The sequence below is a fragment of the Sorex fumeus genome, unplaced genomic scaffold (genome assembly GCF_029834395.1).
Source record: "Sorex fumeus unplaced genomic scaffold, SorFum_2.1 ptg000038l, whole genome shotgun sequence".
NCBI classification, from domain to species: domain Eukaryota; kingdom Metazoa; phylum Chordata; class Mammalia; order Eulipotyphla; family Soricidae; genus Sorex; species Sorex fumeus.
This window is the reverse complement of record NW_026606095.1, coordinates 8059861-8077593: the sequence shown is the minus strand read 5'-3', so window position 1 is coordinate 8077593 and position 17733 is coordinate 8059861. Positions and strand designations below refer to the sequence as shown.

Below are 17733 nucleotides of genomic sequence, written 5' to 3'. Positions count from 1 at the left end.
TTGTCATGATAGATATGTCACCTATTTGTGACAATTTGGGTAAATGAGATACAACTTGATCTTCTGTAATCATTTGCAAAACTTTTTTATTTCTTTCTTTGTTTGTTTTTTTGTTTTTGGTTTTGTTTGTTTGGAGTTAAACTCAGCATCCTTACTTCAGAGATTACTCCTTGTTATGTTCTCATTAATCATTCCTGGTCCACATCTTCCACGGGACCAACCATATGTGGTGTCAGGGATTGAACTGGGTCACCACATAGCAAGGCAAGTGTACTCTTTTTAAAAAATAAAAATATTTATGAAGAGTCATCATCAATATTATTACAGAAAATTTTTCCTGTGAAAATGTAGGCATTCCTAAATAGAGATGGTTCATTTGAATCTCAGTGTGTCTCTTATTATATATCAGAATAACCTGACTTTTTTCCAAAATAAATTATACCCCAACCCATGATTTCTGATTCTGATGCCTAAGTTTGGTCAGGGCATCCTCGTTGTTCAGTTGTTCTAAATAGCACATATAAGTGATATCATGTTAAATAAAATAAGTCAGAAGAAGGATAAACAGAAGAATCATGATTTACAGAGTTATTAGTAGTTGACTTTTAGACACAGAATGTTCTAGCATCAATCCAACCACCAGTGTTGACTTCCTTCCATCAGTTTTTCCAAGTCCCTTCACCTCACACCCCAAGTACCCACCACACCACACACGCACACACACACACAGTGTGCCACTTTGATTGACACATTTTCAAATTTGGGATCTGATGGTTTCAGGGATCTGATGGTTTCAGGGTTGTTGACTCTGTGGTTGGTTATACACCACTTCCCACATTACTGATGTACTCAGGGTCTTACCCCTGTTCCCTCTTTACATCTTTGCCTCATCTTCTTATTTTCTCCCTTGGTTTCTTTTTCTTCTCTGTTCTTCTCCTCCCATGCTCTGGGGGTCGGCGTGGTTTACTACTTGGTTGCATAGCTTTTAATAGTGGTGTCTGCTGGGAGTCACACCAGGTTAGTTGTGATATTCAACATAGCTGACGATAGGAAATCAACTGTTGTTTTGGGGATCACAGACAGAGGAGCTGCCTGGTTCAAATTACAGAGCTGCCAGGATAAAGCACAGAATGTATGGTAACACTAGGGACCAGTGGTTTTATCCTTGCAATGAAGACATTCTATTCCTTTAAACTATGACCTGGTATCCTAAAAATTGGCTTCTGCGCAGGATAGCAAATATTCAAAAGAAGTATGTTCTAGTATTCAATTGAATTAAAATACCACAAATACATAGATGAGCTGGGTTAAGTTGTTAGTGATGAAACAGAAGAAATTGATAAACACAAGAGTTCGTACTACAAAAATGTTTCCTCCTCCAACAACAAAAAATAGAGGAAAAACCCATTAGTACTGCACTGATGAATGCCTTTCACAGTTTACATGTGTCTTAGGGCATTTGTGTGTGTTGTGGGGAAAGGACAGTAATTGTGTACATTAATATCACTCTTGTAACCATGTTCTCTAAACTAAAAAGAGTTTAGGTATTTTGGGGACACAAAAGATAGCACCAGAGTTAAGGTATTTGCCTTGCATTGCAGTTGACTTTGGTTTGATCCACTGACCTTGGTATGACCCTGAGTACCACTGACTATGGTCCACACCTCTCCCTCCCCAAAAGGAAGTTAGGTATTTTGATGAATCAAAGTAACAGGTCTTCCACATCTTCTAGTTAACACTAACTGAATCCATTTATCTAACCTCAAATCAGCTATCATGGTTCTCAAGGGAGTAGAACTAGAACAGAACTAGAGGATTGTACATAAGCAGAATTGAACACAAGGTGGTTTTGCCTGATGTGGTAAGACATAGGGAATAGTCTTCAGGAGATACTGAGGAGAAGCGAATTGTTCTCTTCAGAGAGACAAAATCTAGCTACTTAGTCATTGCTTGAATGGAACCTACTTGTCAAATTCTGGGGCATTCAATTAATTTTTCTCTATAAATTGTTCTAAAATACAGAAAAAACAAATCATCTGAAGTATTTCATGCTACTTTTACAATATTTTTGAATAAACAATAAAGCATTTATTTACTAAAACTATTTTCACGGATGAATAAATTATTGAGTCTAATCTCCACAAAGGATTACCAAAATAAAAATATAAGTGAAAGGAAGCTGAAGAATAAACATATCTCAAGACATCCCTCAGTACATTTCAGTTCCTCTGAGTTTGTCCTTCAGAGTGCTACTTTTGTCTTCCTTGGTGGATCAAGGAAAGCAAGAGAGTTGATTATACTCCTCAGTGGCTCACCTTGACACAGGAGCTGATACCCAAGCCCTGAAACTTCCCTTAGGTGTTTAGTTTAATACCTTCATAAATAGCATATCTCCAGAGCTGATTCACTGCAAGACAAGTGCACAGGAGACAGTGGCTGATGAGATGACAAGACATTAATATATGGTAGTGAGGGAGAACAGAAACTCTTTTCATCTTCCATATCTTAAATATTCTGCCTTGAACAAGTCCTTTATAAAATACATCTGATGAACTAGAAACATGTAGGTCAGAAACAACTCTTTTAAATGAGTAAAAAGGAAAAGGGCACTTCAAATTATTTTCATTTCTCTTCATAAAAAATTACCTTGCATGATCCATTCTGCCAAAACAGTAAAAAACTGATAGGTTTACAAATAGATGAGCTCTTCTCATATGTGATCTCTCTCTCTGTCTCTCTCTCTCTGTCTCTCTCTCCATTTCTCTCTGTCTCTCTGTCTCTCTGTCTCTCTCTGTCTGTCTGTCTGTCTCTCTCTCTCTCTTTCTCTCTCTCACACACACACACATACACACACACACACTTAAGGGACATCTTTGCTTGTAAAAAAAACTGCTAAAATGTTTATGCCTCTTCAGGATTACATGTTGAGCTAGGAGTATAAATATGTATAAATATGCAGATGCTTTATCAAATAATTTCTTATCACATTTGTATTTCTAAAGTTGTATAAGATAACCTTTGTGGCTCTCAAAAACATCTTCTTACATCCCAGGGGGCAAATTACCCCTATTTTCATTTCCTTTAGAGTTAGATCATTTTATAATTAAGAACTTATTGAAGCAGATTTTCCCCAAGTGTAAGTTACTCCCTGGGGAGTAATTTATGCAGAGTGCTTCTGACTTAATATCATATAAGCTAACAACTATACAAGGGGTACCAGGTATTTCAGTCAACTTTGGAGTCATTCCTCATTTGAAAAGTTGTTGAAAAAGGCAAAAACAAAACAAAAGAAATATGGTACAAATAACTTACAGTGCCATTCATTCACAAAATCTGAATAAAAAAATCAGTATTGTGATTTATCATTCTCATCTAGAAGTATCAGCAATGCCTATTAACAATGACATTTGGGGGTTGGAAACATAGTAGGAGGGGTACGGTGCTTGCCTTGCACATAGCAAACTCAGTTCTATCCCCTTGATGATGACATGACCTCCTGTTGCTCTTCACTATTTATTTTTATGGCATGTCTACATGAAATATCACATTTAATCTTCACAACTCTTTAAGTTTGTCAAATACAATTTTTAAGCCAAAAGATAAAATCAGAATTTTTTTTTATCTTGCCCATTGACCTCAATCAGATGAGAGCATATTAGGGGTATTCAGAGGTAAAGGTAAAGGTAAAGGCCCTCCCGTTGATCGTCGATTTGCTCGAGCGGGCCCAGTAACATCCCCATTGGAGACTTTGTTGTTACTGTGTCTGGCATATCGAATACTCTCGGTAGCTTGCCGGGCTCTCCGAGAGGGGCGGAGGAATCGAACCCGGGTCGGCCATGTTGGTCGCTTGTAAGGCGAACGCCCTACCCGCTGTGCTATCGCTCCAGGGTATTCAGATAAACTGAATGAAATCATAGCAAATTTCATATGTGTTCCAGATCACAAAACCTTAATAAGGTCAGAGATACAGAATAAGTGTCAAAGCACGTGCCTCATAAGTCCAATGCCTTAGGTTCCATTCCAGTACTCAAGGTCACCTGAGCAACACCAAAAGTGGCCTGTACCCCTGAGCAATACTGCGTGTTCCTCCAAAAATAATGAAATGAATAAATGACTATTAGTTCATGTCATATGAAAGTAAAATGAAGAGAAAAAATACATATGCTCAATTCAATAATTTAGTTGGTTTTTTTCTTGGCAATTTTTCTATATTTGGAAGCACTATGATTTACAATACTGCTAATGATAGGGTTTTGTGAAATGTTCCAACACCACACCTTCTACCAGTGTTCCCTTCCCTCTAACATTTCCCAGTGTCCTCTCCCTATCACTCCTTACCCTTGTTAAACTCAGTTATGTAAATCATTATGTTGTATTTGACCACTTCTCAATGTATTTTTAAAATTATTTGTCTATCTAGTGTTATTGGAACAGTATGGAACTCAAAACTGCATTTGTATTTTATCTTTGCAGAGACAGCTCAACTCAGTACAGGAAAATTGGTAATTCTGGTGGTTATCTCCCAAGTTAGTACAAGGGTATCATTAACCACCTGGATGCTCAGTTTTTTCAGATGGAAAATAGGAATATAAGATTAATTTTTTTTCTTTTAAAAAAACGAATTTGAAGTTACTTTGAAATATTTTGTTGAGAAATATTAAACACAAGAGTTTAAACCAAGTATTATCTCTTGAAAAGTGTAAGGCAAGAAGAAAATAAGGGGTATGATTTGCATCTATTTGTTTTTGTATAGCCAGGGGTAAGAAACAGAACAGCATCCAAGTGACAGATTGATGTAGAAAGCATTTTGAAGCATGTTTTGCATAATTATTTTAAATTGGGAACTAGAATAGCATGTCTTCATAGTGGGTATAATTTTAACAGCACTTAGAATACTATACAAGTATGTATAATTTAGGATTTACTACATTCTAAATAAAATTTATCACATGTGGAGGAATGGGTGTTGGAACACTGTATGACTGAAACCCAACCATAATCAACTTTGTAACTGCATCTCACGGTGATTCAATTTAAAAAACAAAAAAACTTACCACACGGATTTATTGTCTTGATGAGGATAATTATTTTTTTAATTTTTTATTGAATCACCAAGAATTATGAAGTTATTCATGATTAAGTTGTAGGCATACACTGTCCCAACATCAACCCCTTCACCAATGTCCACTTCCCTTCGCTAGTGTCCTCAGTTTCCTTCTCACTTCCCACCCAGCCTCTATGGCAAGCACCTTTTATTTTTTAAGCACTGTTATTTACAATACAAGGTAGTAATAGGGCTTCACACATAACACCTTGCTCCTTTCAGCACCCTGTCCTCCTCCAGAGTAATCTCTGTCCTCCCCCATAGGCAGTGTTCACTTCCCTGTTCTATCCTTCCACCTGTGCCCCAAGTGACAGGCTTCTTACTGAAGACCAGTTCTTGTGTTTACCTAATTTTTTATTTTATTGAATCACCGTGAGATCGAGCATTACAAATCTGTTCATGTTGGGTTTTAGTCATACAATGTTCCAACACCAAAACCTCCACCAGTGTAATTTCCCAACACCAGTGTCCCCAGTTTTCCTCTCACCCCTCCAAACTACCCCCCACCCCACCCCCGACTCTATGGCTGGCACCTCTCTTCTTTCTCATTCTCTCCCTCTCTCTAATTTTAGGCATTATTGTTTACAATGCAGAGGCTGAAAGGTTATCACGTATATCCCTTTGCCTACTTTCAACATTCAGTTCTTGTCCAGATGATAATTTCCAACTAATATTGTCATAATGGACCCTCCTCTATCTTAACTACCCTCCACCCCCCACATACTTGTGGTAATTTCCAATCATTGATCTGTCCTCCTGGCCTATTTTCTCTGGCCTTGGATGTTAGTTTCATACATTTTATTTAATATCCCACAAATAAATGCAGTCTTCAACATCTGTCCCTCTCCTTCTGACTCACTTCACTCTGCATGATACTCTCCAAGTCCATCCATTCATAGGCAAAATCCTTGACCTTATTTTTCCTAACAGCTGTGTAGTATTTCATTGTGTGGCTATACCATGGTTTCTTTATTCATTGTCTGTTCTAGGGCACTCAAAGTTGTTTCCAGATTCTGGTTATTGTGAATAGTGCTACAATGTATAATAGAAGTGAAGATAGTGCATCTACTGTTTTTGGACCCCCAGGATATATTCTCAGAAGTGGTATTGCTGGGTCAAATGGGAGCTCAATTTCTAGCTTTTTGAGGAATGTTCATATTGTTTTCAAAAAAGGCTGGACCAGTTGGCATTCCCACCAGCAATGAATGAGGTCCCTTTATCACTACTTCTATCTTTTTTATTAGATTTTTTTCCTTTGATGCCTTATAGCCAGTGATATGAGATTAAAAATTTATCTGCCTAACTCCCAGAAGATCAGTAATCTAATGTTATTCCCTATAGTCAAACATATGACCCAAATTTCCACCTGTAGCAAATAAGCTTATCTCAATGATAATACAACAAAAGCGTTGTGGAATTAATTTATTAATTTCTGCTCCAAAAAGTTCCTTTGCCTTTCAGTTCACTTACCCAAATCCTAAACAATCTTTAAAGTTAACAAAGTTGGGGCTGGACCAATAGCATAGCGGGTAGGGCGTTTGCCTTGCACGCAGCCCACCTGGGTTCGATTCCCAGCATCCCATATGGTCCCCTGAGCACCGCTAGGGGTAATTCCTGAGTGCAGAACCAGGAGTAACCCCTGTGCATCGCCAGGTGTGACCCAAAAAGCAATAAATAAATAAATAAATAAATAAAAATTAAAAAATAAAGTCAACAAAGTTATCTTTATCTCAAGTAACAAAATAGGAGACTAACACCCAAGAATAGCCGAGATAAGTACCAGGAGGTTTACTCCATGGCTTGGAGGCCAGTCGCACACTCTAGGACTAAAGGCAGCTTAGAGAAGGGAGAACCAAATAAAGGATGTTGGGAGGATCCTCCCAGGATGGCAGACGCATGCTGAAAGTAGACTATAGACCGAACATGACTGCCACTCAATTCCTCTTTTGCAAACCACAGCATCCAAAAGGAGAGAGAGAACAAAAGGGAATGCCCTGCCACAGAGTCAGGGTGGGATGGAGGGATGGGGGGTGGGAGAGATGCCTGGATTAGTGGTGGTGGAGAATGGGCACTGGTGGAGGGATGGGTACTCGATCATTGTATAATTGAATCCCAAGCACAAAAATTTGTAAGTCTACAACTGTACCTCATGGTGTTTTACTAATAAAAATTAAAAAAAATAAAAGTTATCTTTATTTCAATTAAACTGGAAATAAAATATTCAGTTTCTATTAAAATCATAGTATCCACATCTAACATTTTCTCAAATTTCTTTATATGTTGGTTTTTGTATTATATTATATATTTTAGTAATAATACAACTGTGTAAACTATAATTATTATTTTGGTGGACATATCAAGTACTCAATAAATATTGGACTGATTCATTACTGGCATTTTTATAAGAAAATATCCAGCCACGTAACACATAACTAAACCACCCTCCAGTTTTGCTTTTTCTTCTAAATTTAGCCGTATTATTAAAATGAGGTAATGTGGTAGTTCTCAACGACTAAGTGATTGAAATGTAGAATATGGAAACCAAAGGCATGAATTTAAGGGACTTTTGAAACATTATTTTAAGGTCAAGTTTGAAAAGGAGAAAACAGGGTTGGGGAAGTAGCTGAAAGGACTGGAGAACTGTAGCACTGTTGCTCTGTCCTCCCGTTGTTCATCGATTTGCTCAAGCAGGCACCAGTACCGTCTCCATTGTGAGACTTGTTACTGTTTTTGGCATATCGAATACATCACGGGAGCTTGCCAGGCTCTGCCCTGTGGGCAAGATACTCTTGGTAGCTTGCCGGGCTCTCCGAGAGGAACGGAGGACTTGAACCCAGGTTGGCCGCATGCAAAGCAAACACCCTACCGGTTGTGCTATTGCTCCAGCCCTGTGCTATTACTCATGATTTTTATATTCAGCATATTCTGAATTAGATCCCCAGAGCCACATGACTTCACTGAGCCCTACCGGTGTTTCCCTAGTGACCCCAAAACACAGCTGCATAGAAGCAGCACAGTATCACAGACCCAACCTACAGGCAGGCAGCAGGCTGAATATAGCTGCAGAGTATCCCCCAGAATTTTGAGCATAGAAGGAGGTATTCTCAAAATGAAAATTTTGGAGGGGAAAATTTTAAAAAAAGAAAAAGGAAAAAGAAACACCCAGCTTTGCTCAACAGCTCACTCCTGGCTCTGTGCTATGGAATCACTCTTGGCCATGGTCAGGGGACTGTATGGGGTACAGGGCAACCCAAGTCAGCTGAGTGCAAAGCGAGCAGAGCACTCTGCCTACTGGACTATCTCTCCAGCCCTAATCAAAAGGAACCAATAGGGGGGCTGGAGAGATAGCACAGCGGGTAGGGCATTTGCCTTGCATGCAGCCGACAGGGGTTCGATTCCCAGCATCCCATATGGTCCCCTGAGCATCGCCAGGAGTAACTCCTGAGTGCAGAGCCAGGAGTAACCCCTGTGCATCGCCAGGTGTGACCCAAAAAGCAAAAAAAAAGGGAACCAATGAGAACCAGAGTCATGGTATAACAGGCAAAGTGCTTGCATGGCAAATGGTTTACCTGGGTTTGATTCCTGGCACACCAGATGGTCTCCTGAGCCCTGCCATGAGTCATCCCTGAGAGCAAAGCCAGGAGAAATTTTTGAGCACAGCTAGGTATAGCCCAAAAACTAACAAACAAAAAACTAAAACTAATAAAAGGGGCTGTGATGATACAGCAGACACAGCTCTTGACTTCATACAGATGACCCAGGCGAAGTCTTTGACACCCCATATGGTTCCCCAATTACTGCCAGGAGTAAGCCCTGAGCACAGGCAGGTATGGTCCAAACCTGTCCCAAATCTACCCCTGCCCCCACAAAAAAAGAAAAATAACTCAAAAAGAGCAAAGAGTGAAGGGAAACGTTTAGAAGATTTCTCGTCCCTACTTCTATTTTTCAGTTTAAGGAAAACAAAGCAAACCCTGGTAGGCAGGTGATATTTTACGTAAAAGCAGCTTAGGGTGACCACGTAATGAGCAGCCTATGACGTCACGTCTATCCCTTGCCTTTAACCCAGTGACTTTAAACAATAAGATCAGGGCTAAAAGGGTGAAGAAATAGAAAGGAAAGATCACAGGAAGAAAGCAACTCTATGTGATCAAGATGTCTATTTTCCCCTTGTAGCACAAATCGAAGTGATACCATGCAAGATTTGTGGCGATAAGTCCTCCGGGATCCACTACGGAGTCATCACCTGTGAAGGCTGCAAGGTAGGAGACTGAATTTGGCACTGCCAGCAGCAGTTCGGCTTGCCTTGGGCGTCCGTGTGTCCACCGTGGAGACAACTTTTTAAGACCAGGAAGGAATTTTGTGCCTGCTGCTGACAGGGAATTTTTGTTTGGAGGGTGGGTGGGTTGATTTATCTTTTTTTAGTTTTTTTTTTCTGCCTTTCACCCTTTTATGTTCTAGGCAGTTGTTTAGAGAGAAGCTGTCGTTTATTTCAATGTTTGACTCAACTCACATTTTCAGGGATGTAAATATGGACCTGTTCTCCCAGAAACAGCTTCTTGGGTAAACTTCAGGATATTTAGCATAATGTGAAAGAATTCTGGTTCCACCCCAAAGATTAAAAGTATAGATGAACGTCTCATGGCCCTTTGTTGATGTGTCTGAAAAAGAAGCCAGTATAACAGTTGTCATGCAAATATGTGTATGATCCATCATTTTCCCCCATACTCCAGAAAAAACAAATTAAAAAAAAAAACCTAGAAGCAGGAGTGCTAGAGTTAGACCAAATACTATCTAAATTAATTAAAAGCTATCCAATCCAGATTCCATTTTTTCCAATGAGTGCCTGAAAGAGAAATGAGATTAGGTCGTTTGGCCAACATCACTAATGCAATTAGAAAGAGAACATGGCCAAAAGCATGAGTCTTTCATTCTCAGTTTACTGTTCATCCCCAGGATTGAGTCAACCAGCCCTTCCAAGACAAGCTAATTCCTATCAGCAAGTTGAATTTATAATACAAAGCTAGTGGAAGAGTGGTTAGCCTGGACATAATCTGAAATAAGGAAAACTTAGTTTTGAAATTATTTCTTAGAAGGAAAGAAAGGGTAAGAGACCATATGAAGAACAAACGGATCTTTTTGGTTCTAAAACAGTTTTCCAGGGAAAAACGTAAAAATAAAACCCTGTCTTAATAAAATGCAGCCAGTCTGGGAGGGAAGAGTAAATGCTGGCAAAGTTCTTAGCGAAAGCAATTATAATGTTGACAAAAGGTCTGAGCAAAGCAAATTAATTCAAGGTCAGTGGAGCGATAGCACAGCGGGTAGGGCGTTCGCCTTACACGCAGCCAACATGGCCGACCCGAGTTCGATTCCTCCGCCCCTCTCGGAGAGCCCGGCAAGCTACCGAGAGTATTCGATATGCCAGACACAGTAACAACAAAGTCTCCAATAGAGACGTTACTGGGCCCGCTCGAGCAAATCGATGATCAACGGGAGGGCCTTTACTTTTTACTTTTTAAACTAAACTGAAGGAGATGTGACGCAATCACGGATTCTAAGTTCCAACTTCCATCTTCTGAGACTTTCAAATACAATTGAATCAAAATTTACATTGACTACCAAATAGTGGTACTATGTGGGGAAAAAAAAGCAGTGCTTTAAGAGTCCAGGAACTGAAAATGGAAGGAAAATTAGATAATTAGCTAATTAATAAGAATAAAATAGGTGTTGATGCAAAATAGAAATAATAATATCACATTGACCCGTATCCTGGTGATTAATAACCACCCATATCTAAACCCATTCAGTTTCTCCTAGAGTTGGAAATTTCATCTTATCTGATTTGATGTTATTTTTATCTCATAAAAAAAGCAATTTAAAAAAATCACAAATTGAGGCTAGAGAGATAGTACAGCGGGTGGGGCCTTTACCTTGCACGTGACTGACCCGGGTTCAATCCCCGGTCTCCCACATGGTCTTCTAAGTACTGCCAGGAGTAATTCCTGAGTGCAGACCCAGGAGTAACTCCTGAGCATTGCTGGGTGTGACCCAAAAAGCAAAAAAAAAAAAATTATTTGCTTTTCTGTGATGTCATTCTTTCCTCTGAGCAGTTAATTTTTATCACAAATACTAATAATTTAGGAATCAGAACCCTCTTCAATGAAAGCATTCCTACCACTCTGAGTTTATTATGGAATTTTTAAATCTCTGACAATTGTTTACATATAATATTTACAAGGATACTTTTAGGTTAATAACAAAGTGGAGATGTTTTTTGTGTTTTATTGCTTAAAAACTGCTTGGGAAATCTCTGCCTTGGAATTATAAAAATGTGTTCATATTAAGGAGCAAAACATTAATTTTCAAAAGACTCACCTACTAAACAAACATGTCCCAACAGGCCAGTTGCAGGAACAAGTGTGTTAGTTCCTGTCATCTCCTTTCTTTTTAAGGAGAAATCCACAATCAAATTAATTATGTTGTAGCTCTAAAACAGACTTTGAGATTTAAGTCAAAATGACATTATGCACCATTTTTTTATGTCATAGGATGACCCACATTTGTAAATATGCTACATTTTCCTCCAAGTAAAATCTCAGAAAATGCTGTTCAGAATAAGATGTCAGTGTCAGCACATTCAGCACCAACCTCTGAATTTTCATAATACTGTTCTTTGTCAACATAAACAACCCATTTTATATGATATAAATTCAGCTTCTGCATTTATTCAAATTCCTATTCATTCCATAAAATTTGAAACAGAATCTCTTTTTTAAAAAATACTATTTCATTTTATTTATTTATTTATTTATTTATTTATTTGCTTTCTGGGTCACGCCCAGCGATGCTCAGGGGTTACTCCTGGCTCTGCACTCAGGAATTACTCCTGGCAGTGCTTGGGGAACCATATGGGATACCAGGGATTGAACCCGGGTCAGCTTCGTGCAGGGCAAACACCTTACTCACTGTGCTATCACTCCGGCCCCAAAACAGAATCTTTTTCATGCCAAAAATCTCATTGCAATAATGAGTAACATATAAGCAAGAAATTTCCCAGAATTAAGGCAAATTGGCCTTCAATTAGGACTGTAACTGTGACTGCAGGAAAATCTATTCCGTCAACTCTTTTTGCTAAAAGGCAATAGAGCATAGAAAGAGTGAAAACAAAAATCACCTAATTTCTTCAAATATAAATTCAGAGACATATTTAATCAAGACCAAAGAACTGAGTTCATTGTCTCTGATAGTTTTCCTAATATATGGAGTACATCATTTTAGTTCCAGAGAACTTGGATGTGATCTCAATCATAACGGACTTCACAAATTCATTCAAATGGGGCAATTTGGATACTTTATTCTGCTGCCACTGATACATTAAGTAAATAATTCACATAGATACCAAGAAGGAAATTGTCCTATTGAATGACTTAGGGTTTACAATCCCAAAACAAACCAATGTTTTTTCCCTGCTTGGGAAATACTTGGCCACACGTGTACTTCAGAGGCCCTTCCCAAAGTTGGAAAACTCCCCAAAAAGGCCATGACTAGTGGCACTGACGCCTGCAACCAAAGAAGACTCCTTAATCCTGTCTTTATTAAAAAAAACTTCAGCATTTCTTAAATGAAAGCTGATTTTGAAGATACTGTATTAATGAGGCCAGAAAGACAGTACAGGGGGTTAGGTTCTTACCTTTCATGTGGCTGGCTCTGTTTTAATTCCCAGCACCACATCTGTTTTCCCAAGAACCACTAATGTGTGTGTGTGTGTGTGTGTGAGAGAGAGAGAGAGAGAGAGAGAATATATATGTGTGTATGTTTATGTATTATGTACATATGCATACGTAATTGGTTTGGGGGCCACACCTGCGATTTTCAGGCATCTCCTGGCTCTGCCCTCAAGAATTACCCCTAATGGTGCTCGGGAAATCAATATGGGATGCTGGGAATCGAACCCAGATCAGCTGCATGTAAGGCGAATGCCCGATCTGCTGTATTATTATCACTCCAGCCCTATACTGTTTTTAAACATGTGGTAACCTCTTAAATTTTGTCACTAAGATTGTTTCCTTAGTTGCCTCATATTAGCCCAAGAAACAAAGTTGTTTGAAGTCAAATATCCTATTTCAGGTTGCACAGCAAGATAGGCATTGAATATACCACTCTAGGACTCTTCTAAGCTTCCTATTTACAAAAGGAGGTAAAAATTTTTTTGGTAAATCTGTTTTAATCCATCACTTCCTGTGATTCTTAAATAAGTGAATAAATGGGTACATAAAACACTGTATCTCCAGCGAAATGTTTATTTTTCTTATAATTTTTTTCTATAGGACACTAAGATGGGTAATATCCAAAAGTTTTAAAAAGTAACAAACTCAGCTGTGGATTTATTTAGAAGGGGAGTGTATGATCCATTGCAGTTTATTTTTTGCCAGATAGACCTAAACTTACTGACACTAAAGATTCTATATTGCTGTAGCCTAAGGCTAAGCAGAGACCATCAGCTCCGATTTTAAGTTATTGCTTATTTTTTGCTGAGCAGCTCATGTACCATATTTTCTTTTTTTCAAAAATGTGCTTCGCTATGAGATACGTCACTGTTTTTAATTTTAAAAAGAAACTTCCATATACATTCTGGGTGAATAAAAAAAAAGTTTTCACCTGGGGGGACTCCATCTTAGAAACTAGGTCGTAGAACACACTGATTCTGCATCCACAGAATGGAGGTTGCTACTGATTCCCCAAATTTCCCAAGCCCACATGATTTAACATCTATCGAACCATACATACCATTGTCCCGTCAAGTTTGGCTGCTTTTTGCATAGCAGTGATAGTCTCTTTTCACGGAACTTCCCTGTTGCTCTCTACATATAGGAAGTCAACTGTGTTTCTTTTCCTAGGATGCCACTGCCTGAAAATGTCTTTAGGAAACGTTGATCGAATGAGTGATATCCTCATATCTCTGCAAATAGTAAATAGAAACTTCTGTGAGGGAATCAAGAAGAAGTATTCAAAGAATTTTTTCAACAATTACGTTTACCAAAGAAAACGTAGCAAATGTACATGTACATGTACATGTACATTATTAGTTTCTGTTTCCATTCAAATAAATGTATTTTCCTCCCATTTCCTTTCTCTCTCTAGGGGTTCTTTAGAAGGAGCCAGCAGAACAATGCCTCTTATTCCTGCCCAAGGCAGAGAAACTGTTTAATTGACAGAACCAACAGAAACCGTTGCCAACACTGCCGACTGCAGAAGTGTCTTGCCCTAGGAATGTCCAGAGATGGTAAGGCATTGAATTCCTATTTATTATTTAAAGCCTTTCAACTGGATGCTTTGCCGGATTATAAAGTGCTAGAAAAATTCTAGACACAAAAATTCTGGGGCAAAGTAAAGAAAACAACATGCTTACTTAACCTCAGTAAAAGGAAAACACTATAGAAAATTATAATTGCCTATGGATGAAAAAAAAAAAGAAGAAGAACTAGATTACCGACCAATCTGTGCTCATTAGGCAAAGTATAGGTCACCTAGGCTTAACTTGAAAGGTGATCACCTGTCTAGATTTGTTTACAAATGGTAGATCTCCTGAAACATAAGGACTTTCTGGAACTGAAATCAGAAACTCCAAAGGAACTGAAATATTTGTTCTTGGGCTAAGTATGGTTGGTGCACAAGTTGCCGAGTGTGTTGAGATGTTTATGAACATAATATGCTTTTGTAGAAAGTGCAACAACTTCATTGCTGGACACAGCTGCCCAAAAGAGTATTTGGACTATTCTGAGTCATGATAAAGATGGCAGAGTTTGTGGTAAAATGCCACATCCTAGGAAGGTTAGGTGGAGGATATCCTCAGAATATAAGCAACCACACTGAGCCTTTATGCGCAACTTCTTTGGGTAGTTTGACTCCTCAGCTGAAATTCTAAGATTCGTAGATGAATACGAATAAATGAAAACAATCACTTTCATATGACTTGGCTTCCATTTTCAAACATTCTTGTAAATTAATTCTAATGGCGATAGTAATAATTAGGCCTGGAATCGTTATGTCTTACTCCTATTGTAATTCAAATATGGTACCTACATGTTTGCTCAGTAAAGCGTACAACTCTACCAGAGTTCGAGTTAGGCACAGACAATGCCTTCAAAAATAATTATCTTACATGAATCACAGGGGATTCTGTGCCCCTGGACCCACACACACACACCTACTCCCTTTCCCCCCATAAAAAGAAATATGCCCGCATTTTAAAGTAGCACTGTAGCACTGTCCTCCCGTTGTTCATCGATTTGCTCGATGAACAACGGGAGGACATCGATGAACATCGAACATCGAGCCCAGTAACATCTTCATTGTGAGACTTGTTGTTACTGTGTTTGGCATATCGAATTATGCACATTTTAAAGTAATGGAGTTAAAATGACAGACCCTTGGCCTTGGATTATAAAACTAATTACCAAGGAATAGGGGAAAGGTTGGAGGGATGAAGATGAAGATTAAGGTAACATAGGGACAGTGGTGGAGGGTTATGGGCACTTTGGTGGCTACAGTAAATTTGAACCATAAATTTTAAGACTTCTAACCATCTCACATAAACTATAGTAAACAATAATGATGAAAGAAAGGAAGAAATCTGATTGGCATGCATTATCTCTTGGCATAATGCAATTTAATGAGTTACTGAATTAAATGTGGGACATTTAAGTCATTTGGATAATTCAGCTCCACATAAGTCTTGGAAGGTAAACAGATGATAAACAGTTTAATTATTTTGCTTGTGCTATTCAAAAAGTTCTATCTTTGAATGCAATATTTTTATCTTTTCTGTAATTCCAACTCACTGAAATTTGTATTGTTGAAAAGTACTTATGAGAAAAATTTGGTCAAAAAAGTTTAAGAATATGACCTAGAACTTTTCAGCTTTTTAAGTAGCTTCTAAAACTGCCGAGATAAGTTTCCAAACCTCATCTCACTGAATTTTTTGTTTGTTACAATTTGTCTACTCTTAATAATGACATAAAATTACTCTTATTGCATCGCATACTTACTCATAGTTAAAGAGAAGGACATGAAGATTGTGGATTAAATGGTTTTCAGGATTTATTTAGTGAAATTCTATAGACACTGAGTTGTATTTCAATTTTAACTTAGGAGACAATGTATTAATTGACAACATATGAAAAGTCCCATTGATAGTAATAAAAAGAGATTTAGACATCTGATTTTTTTAATTTTAATTTAATTTATTTATTTGCTTTTTGAGTCACACCCAGCAATACACAGGTATTACTCCTGGCTCTGAACTCAGGAGTTACTCCTGGCGGTGCTCAGGGAACCACATGGGATGCTGGGACTCGAACCCGGGTTGGCCATGTGCAAGGCAAATGCCCTACCCGCTATGCTATCGCTCCAGTCCTAGACATTGGATTTTTTTTTTTTTGCTTTTTGGGTCACACCTGGTGATGCACAGGGGTTACTCCTGGCGGTGCTCAGGGGACCGTATGGGATGCTGGGAATCCAACCAGGGTCAGCCACATGCAAGGCAAACGCCCTACACGCTGTGCTATCTCTCCAGTCCCGACATTGGATTTTTTAACCCTGTTCTTTCTTCATGCAGTAAAAATGAAGCATCTTTTGGGAAGGCAGATCTTTTCCGGTCTCTTTTGGTAAACAGAATCAAAAGCAAAGGGTGGGCACATGACTCCAAAGCAGATTCAGCAGCATCAATCCACAAAGGAGATAGTCTAAATCCCTCTACAAAAAGGAAATGTGGAGTGACTTTTTAGGAGGGTGCCGTTTAATGGATAGAGCTGCAATCTGTTCTCAAGGGGGAAGAAATTCACTTCAGCACATACATGTCTATGCAAGTAAAAGCAATGCCTTGTCCACAGATACTGTTAGAGGATTAAAGATTGTGATCCAACTTAATTTTAGTTCAAGAGACAATCCTGGAGTTGCCAGGGTTATCTTCCAGAATACCTCCTAAGCATGTCTTCAGTTGAATTAATGCTAAGGAGACATGCTGAGAGGTGGGAGTCATAAGTTTGGGAATGAAGAGAAGGCGCTCAGGTAGAAGGGGGAAAATGATTCTAAGGGAAAATTAAAACTCCTTCACTGTATTATTTGGATGAAGTCTTCTCTGAATCATAAATTTAAAAGGTACTTGTACTAAATAAGTTAAAGGGTACTTATACTAAATAAATATACTAAAGGGTACTTATACTAAATAAACTTATACTAAATAAGCATACTGTCCACTAAATAAATCACCCTCATATGAGAGATTCTATATCTATTGATAAATTATGCCCATTCTGTGGCATTGTAGGATTTGCAAAACTGTGAAGTGATGGTTGCTGAGCTATGTCTGGCAAAAACTCAAAAATGAGAGGTAGTCTTTCTCCTGCCACTAACCTGTTATATTTACCTTCTCCTGATGAAGCAAATATTTTTAACGTGCTTTAGCGGCTGTACCAGCAGCCAAGTTAAGAAGCCTTCAAATCCAACTTGTTTCAACACATGCTTTAGCCCACGTTAAAGTGGCATCTTTATTTTGATGTCTATGTTTGCTCTGTTAGAGTTATGCTTAACACCAAGAATATTTTCTTCTACCTAATTTTTGAAACAGCATA

The 17733-nt window shown here is 38.4% G+C and overlaps 1 protein-coding gene across 1 annotated transcript in view; it reads left to right on the top strand.

Moving 5' to 3' along the window:
* Window positions 1-17733, top strand: part of RORB (RAR related orphan receptor B) — a 231157-nt gene that overhangs the window by 154011 nt on the left and 59413 nt on the right. The window contains exons 2-3 of the mRNA XM_056118762.1: window positions 9278-9363; window positions 14243-14384. Coding sequence (XP_055974737.1) covers window positions 9278-9363; window positions 14243-14384 — 228 coding nt within the window. The remainder of the gene's footprint in view (window positions 1-9277; window positions 9364-14242; window positions 14385-17733) is intronic.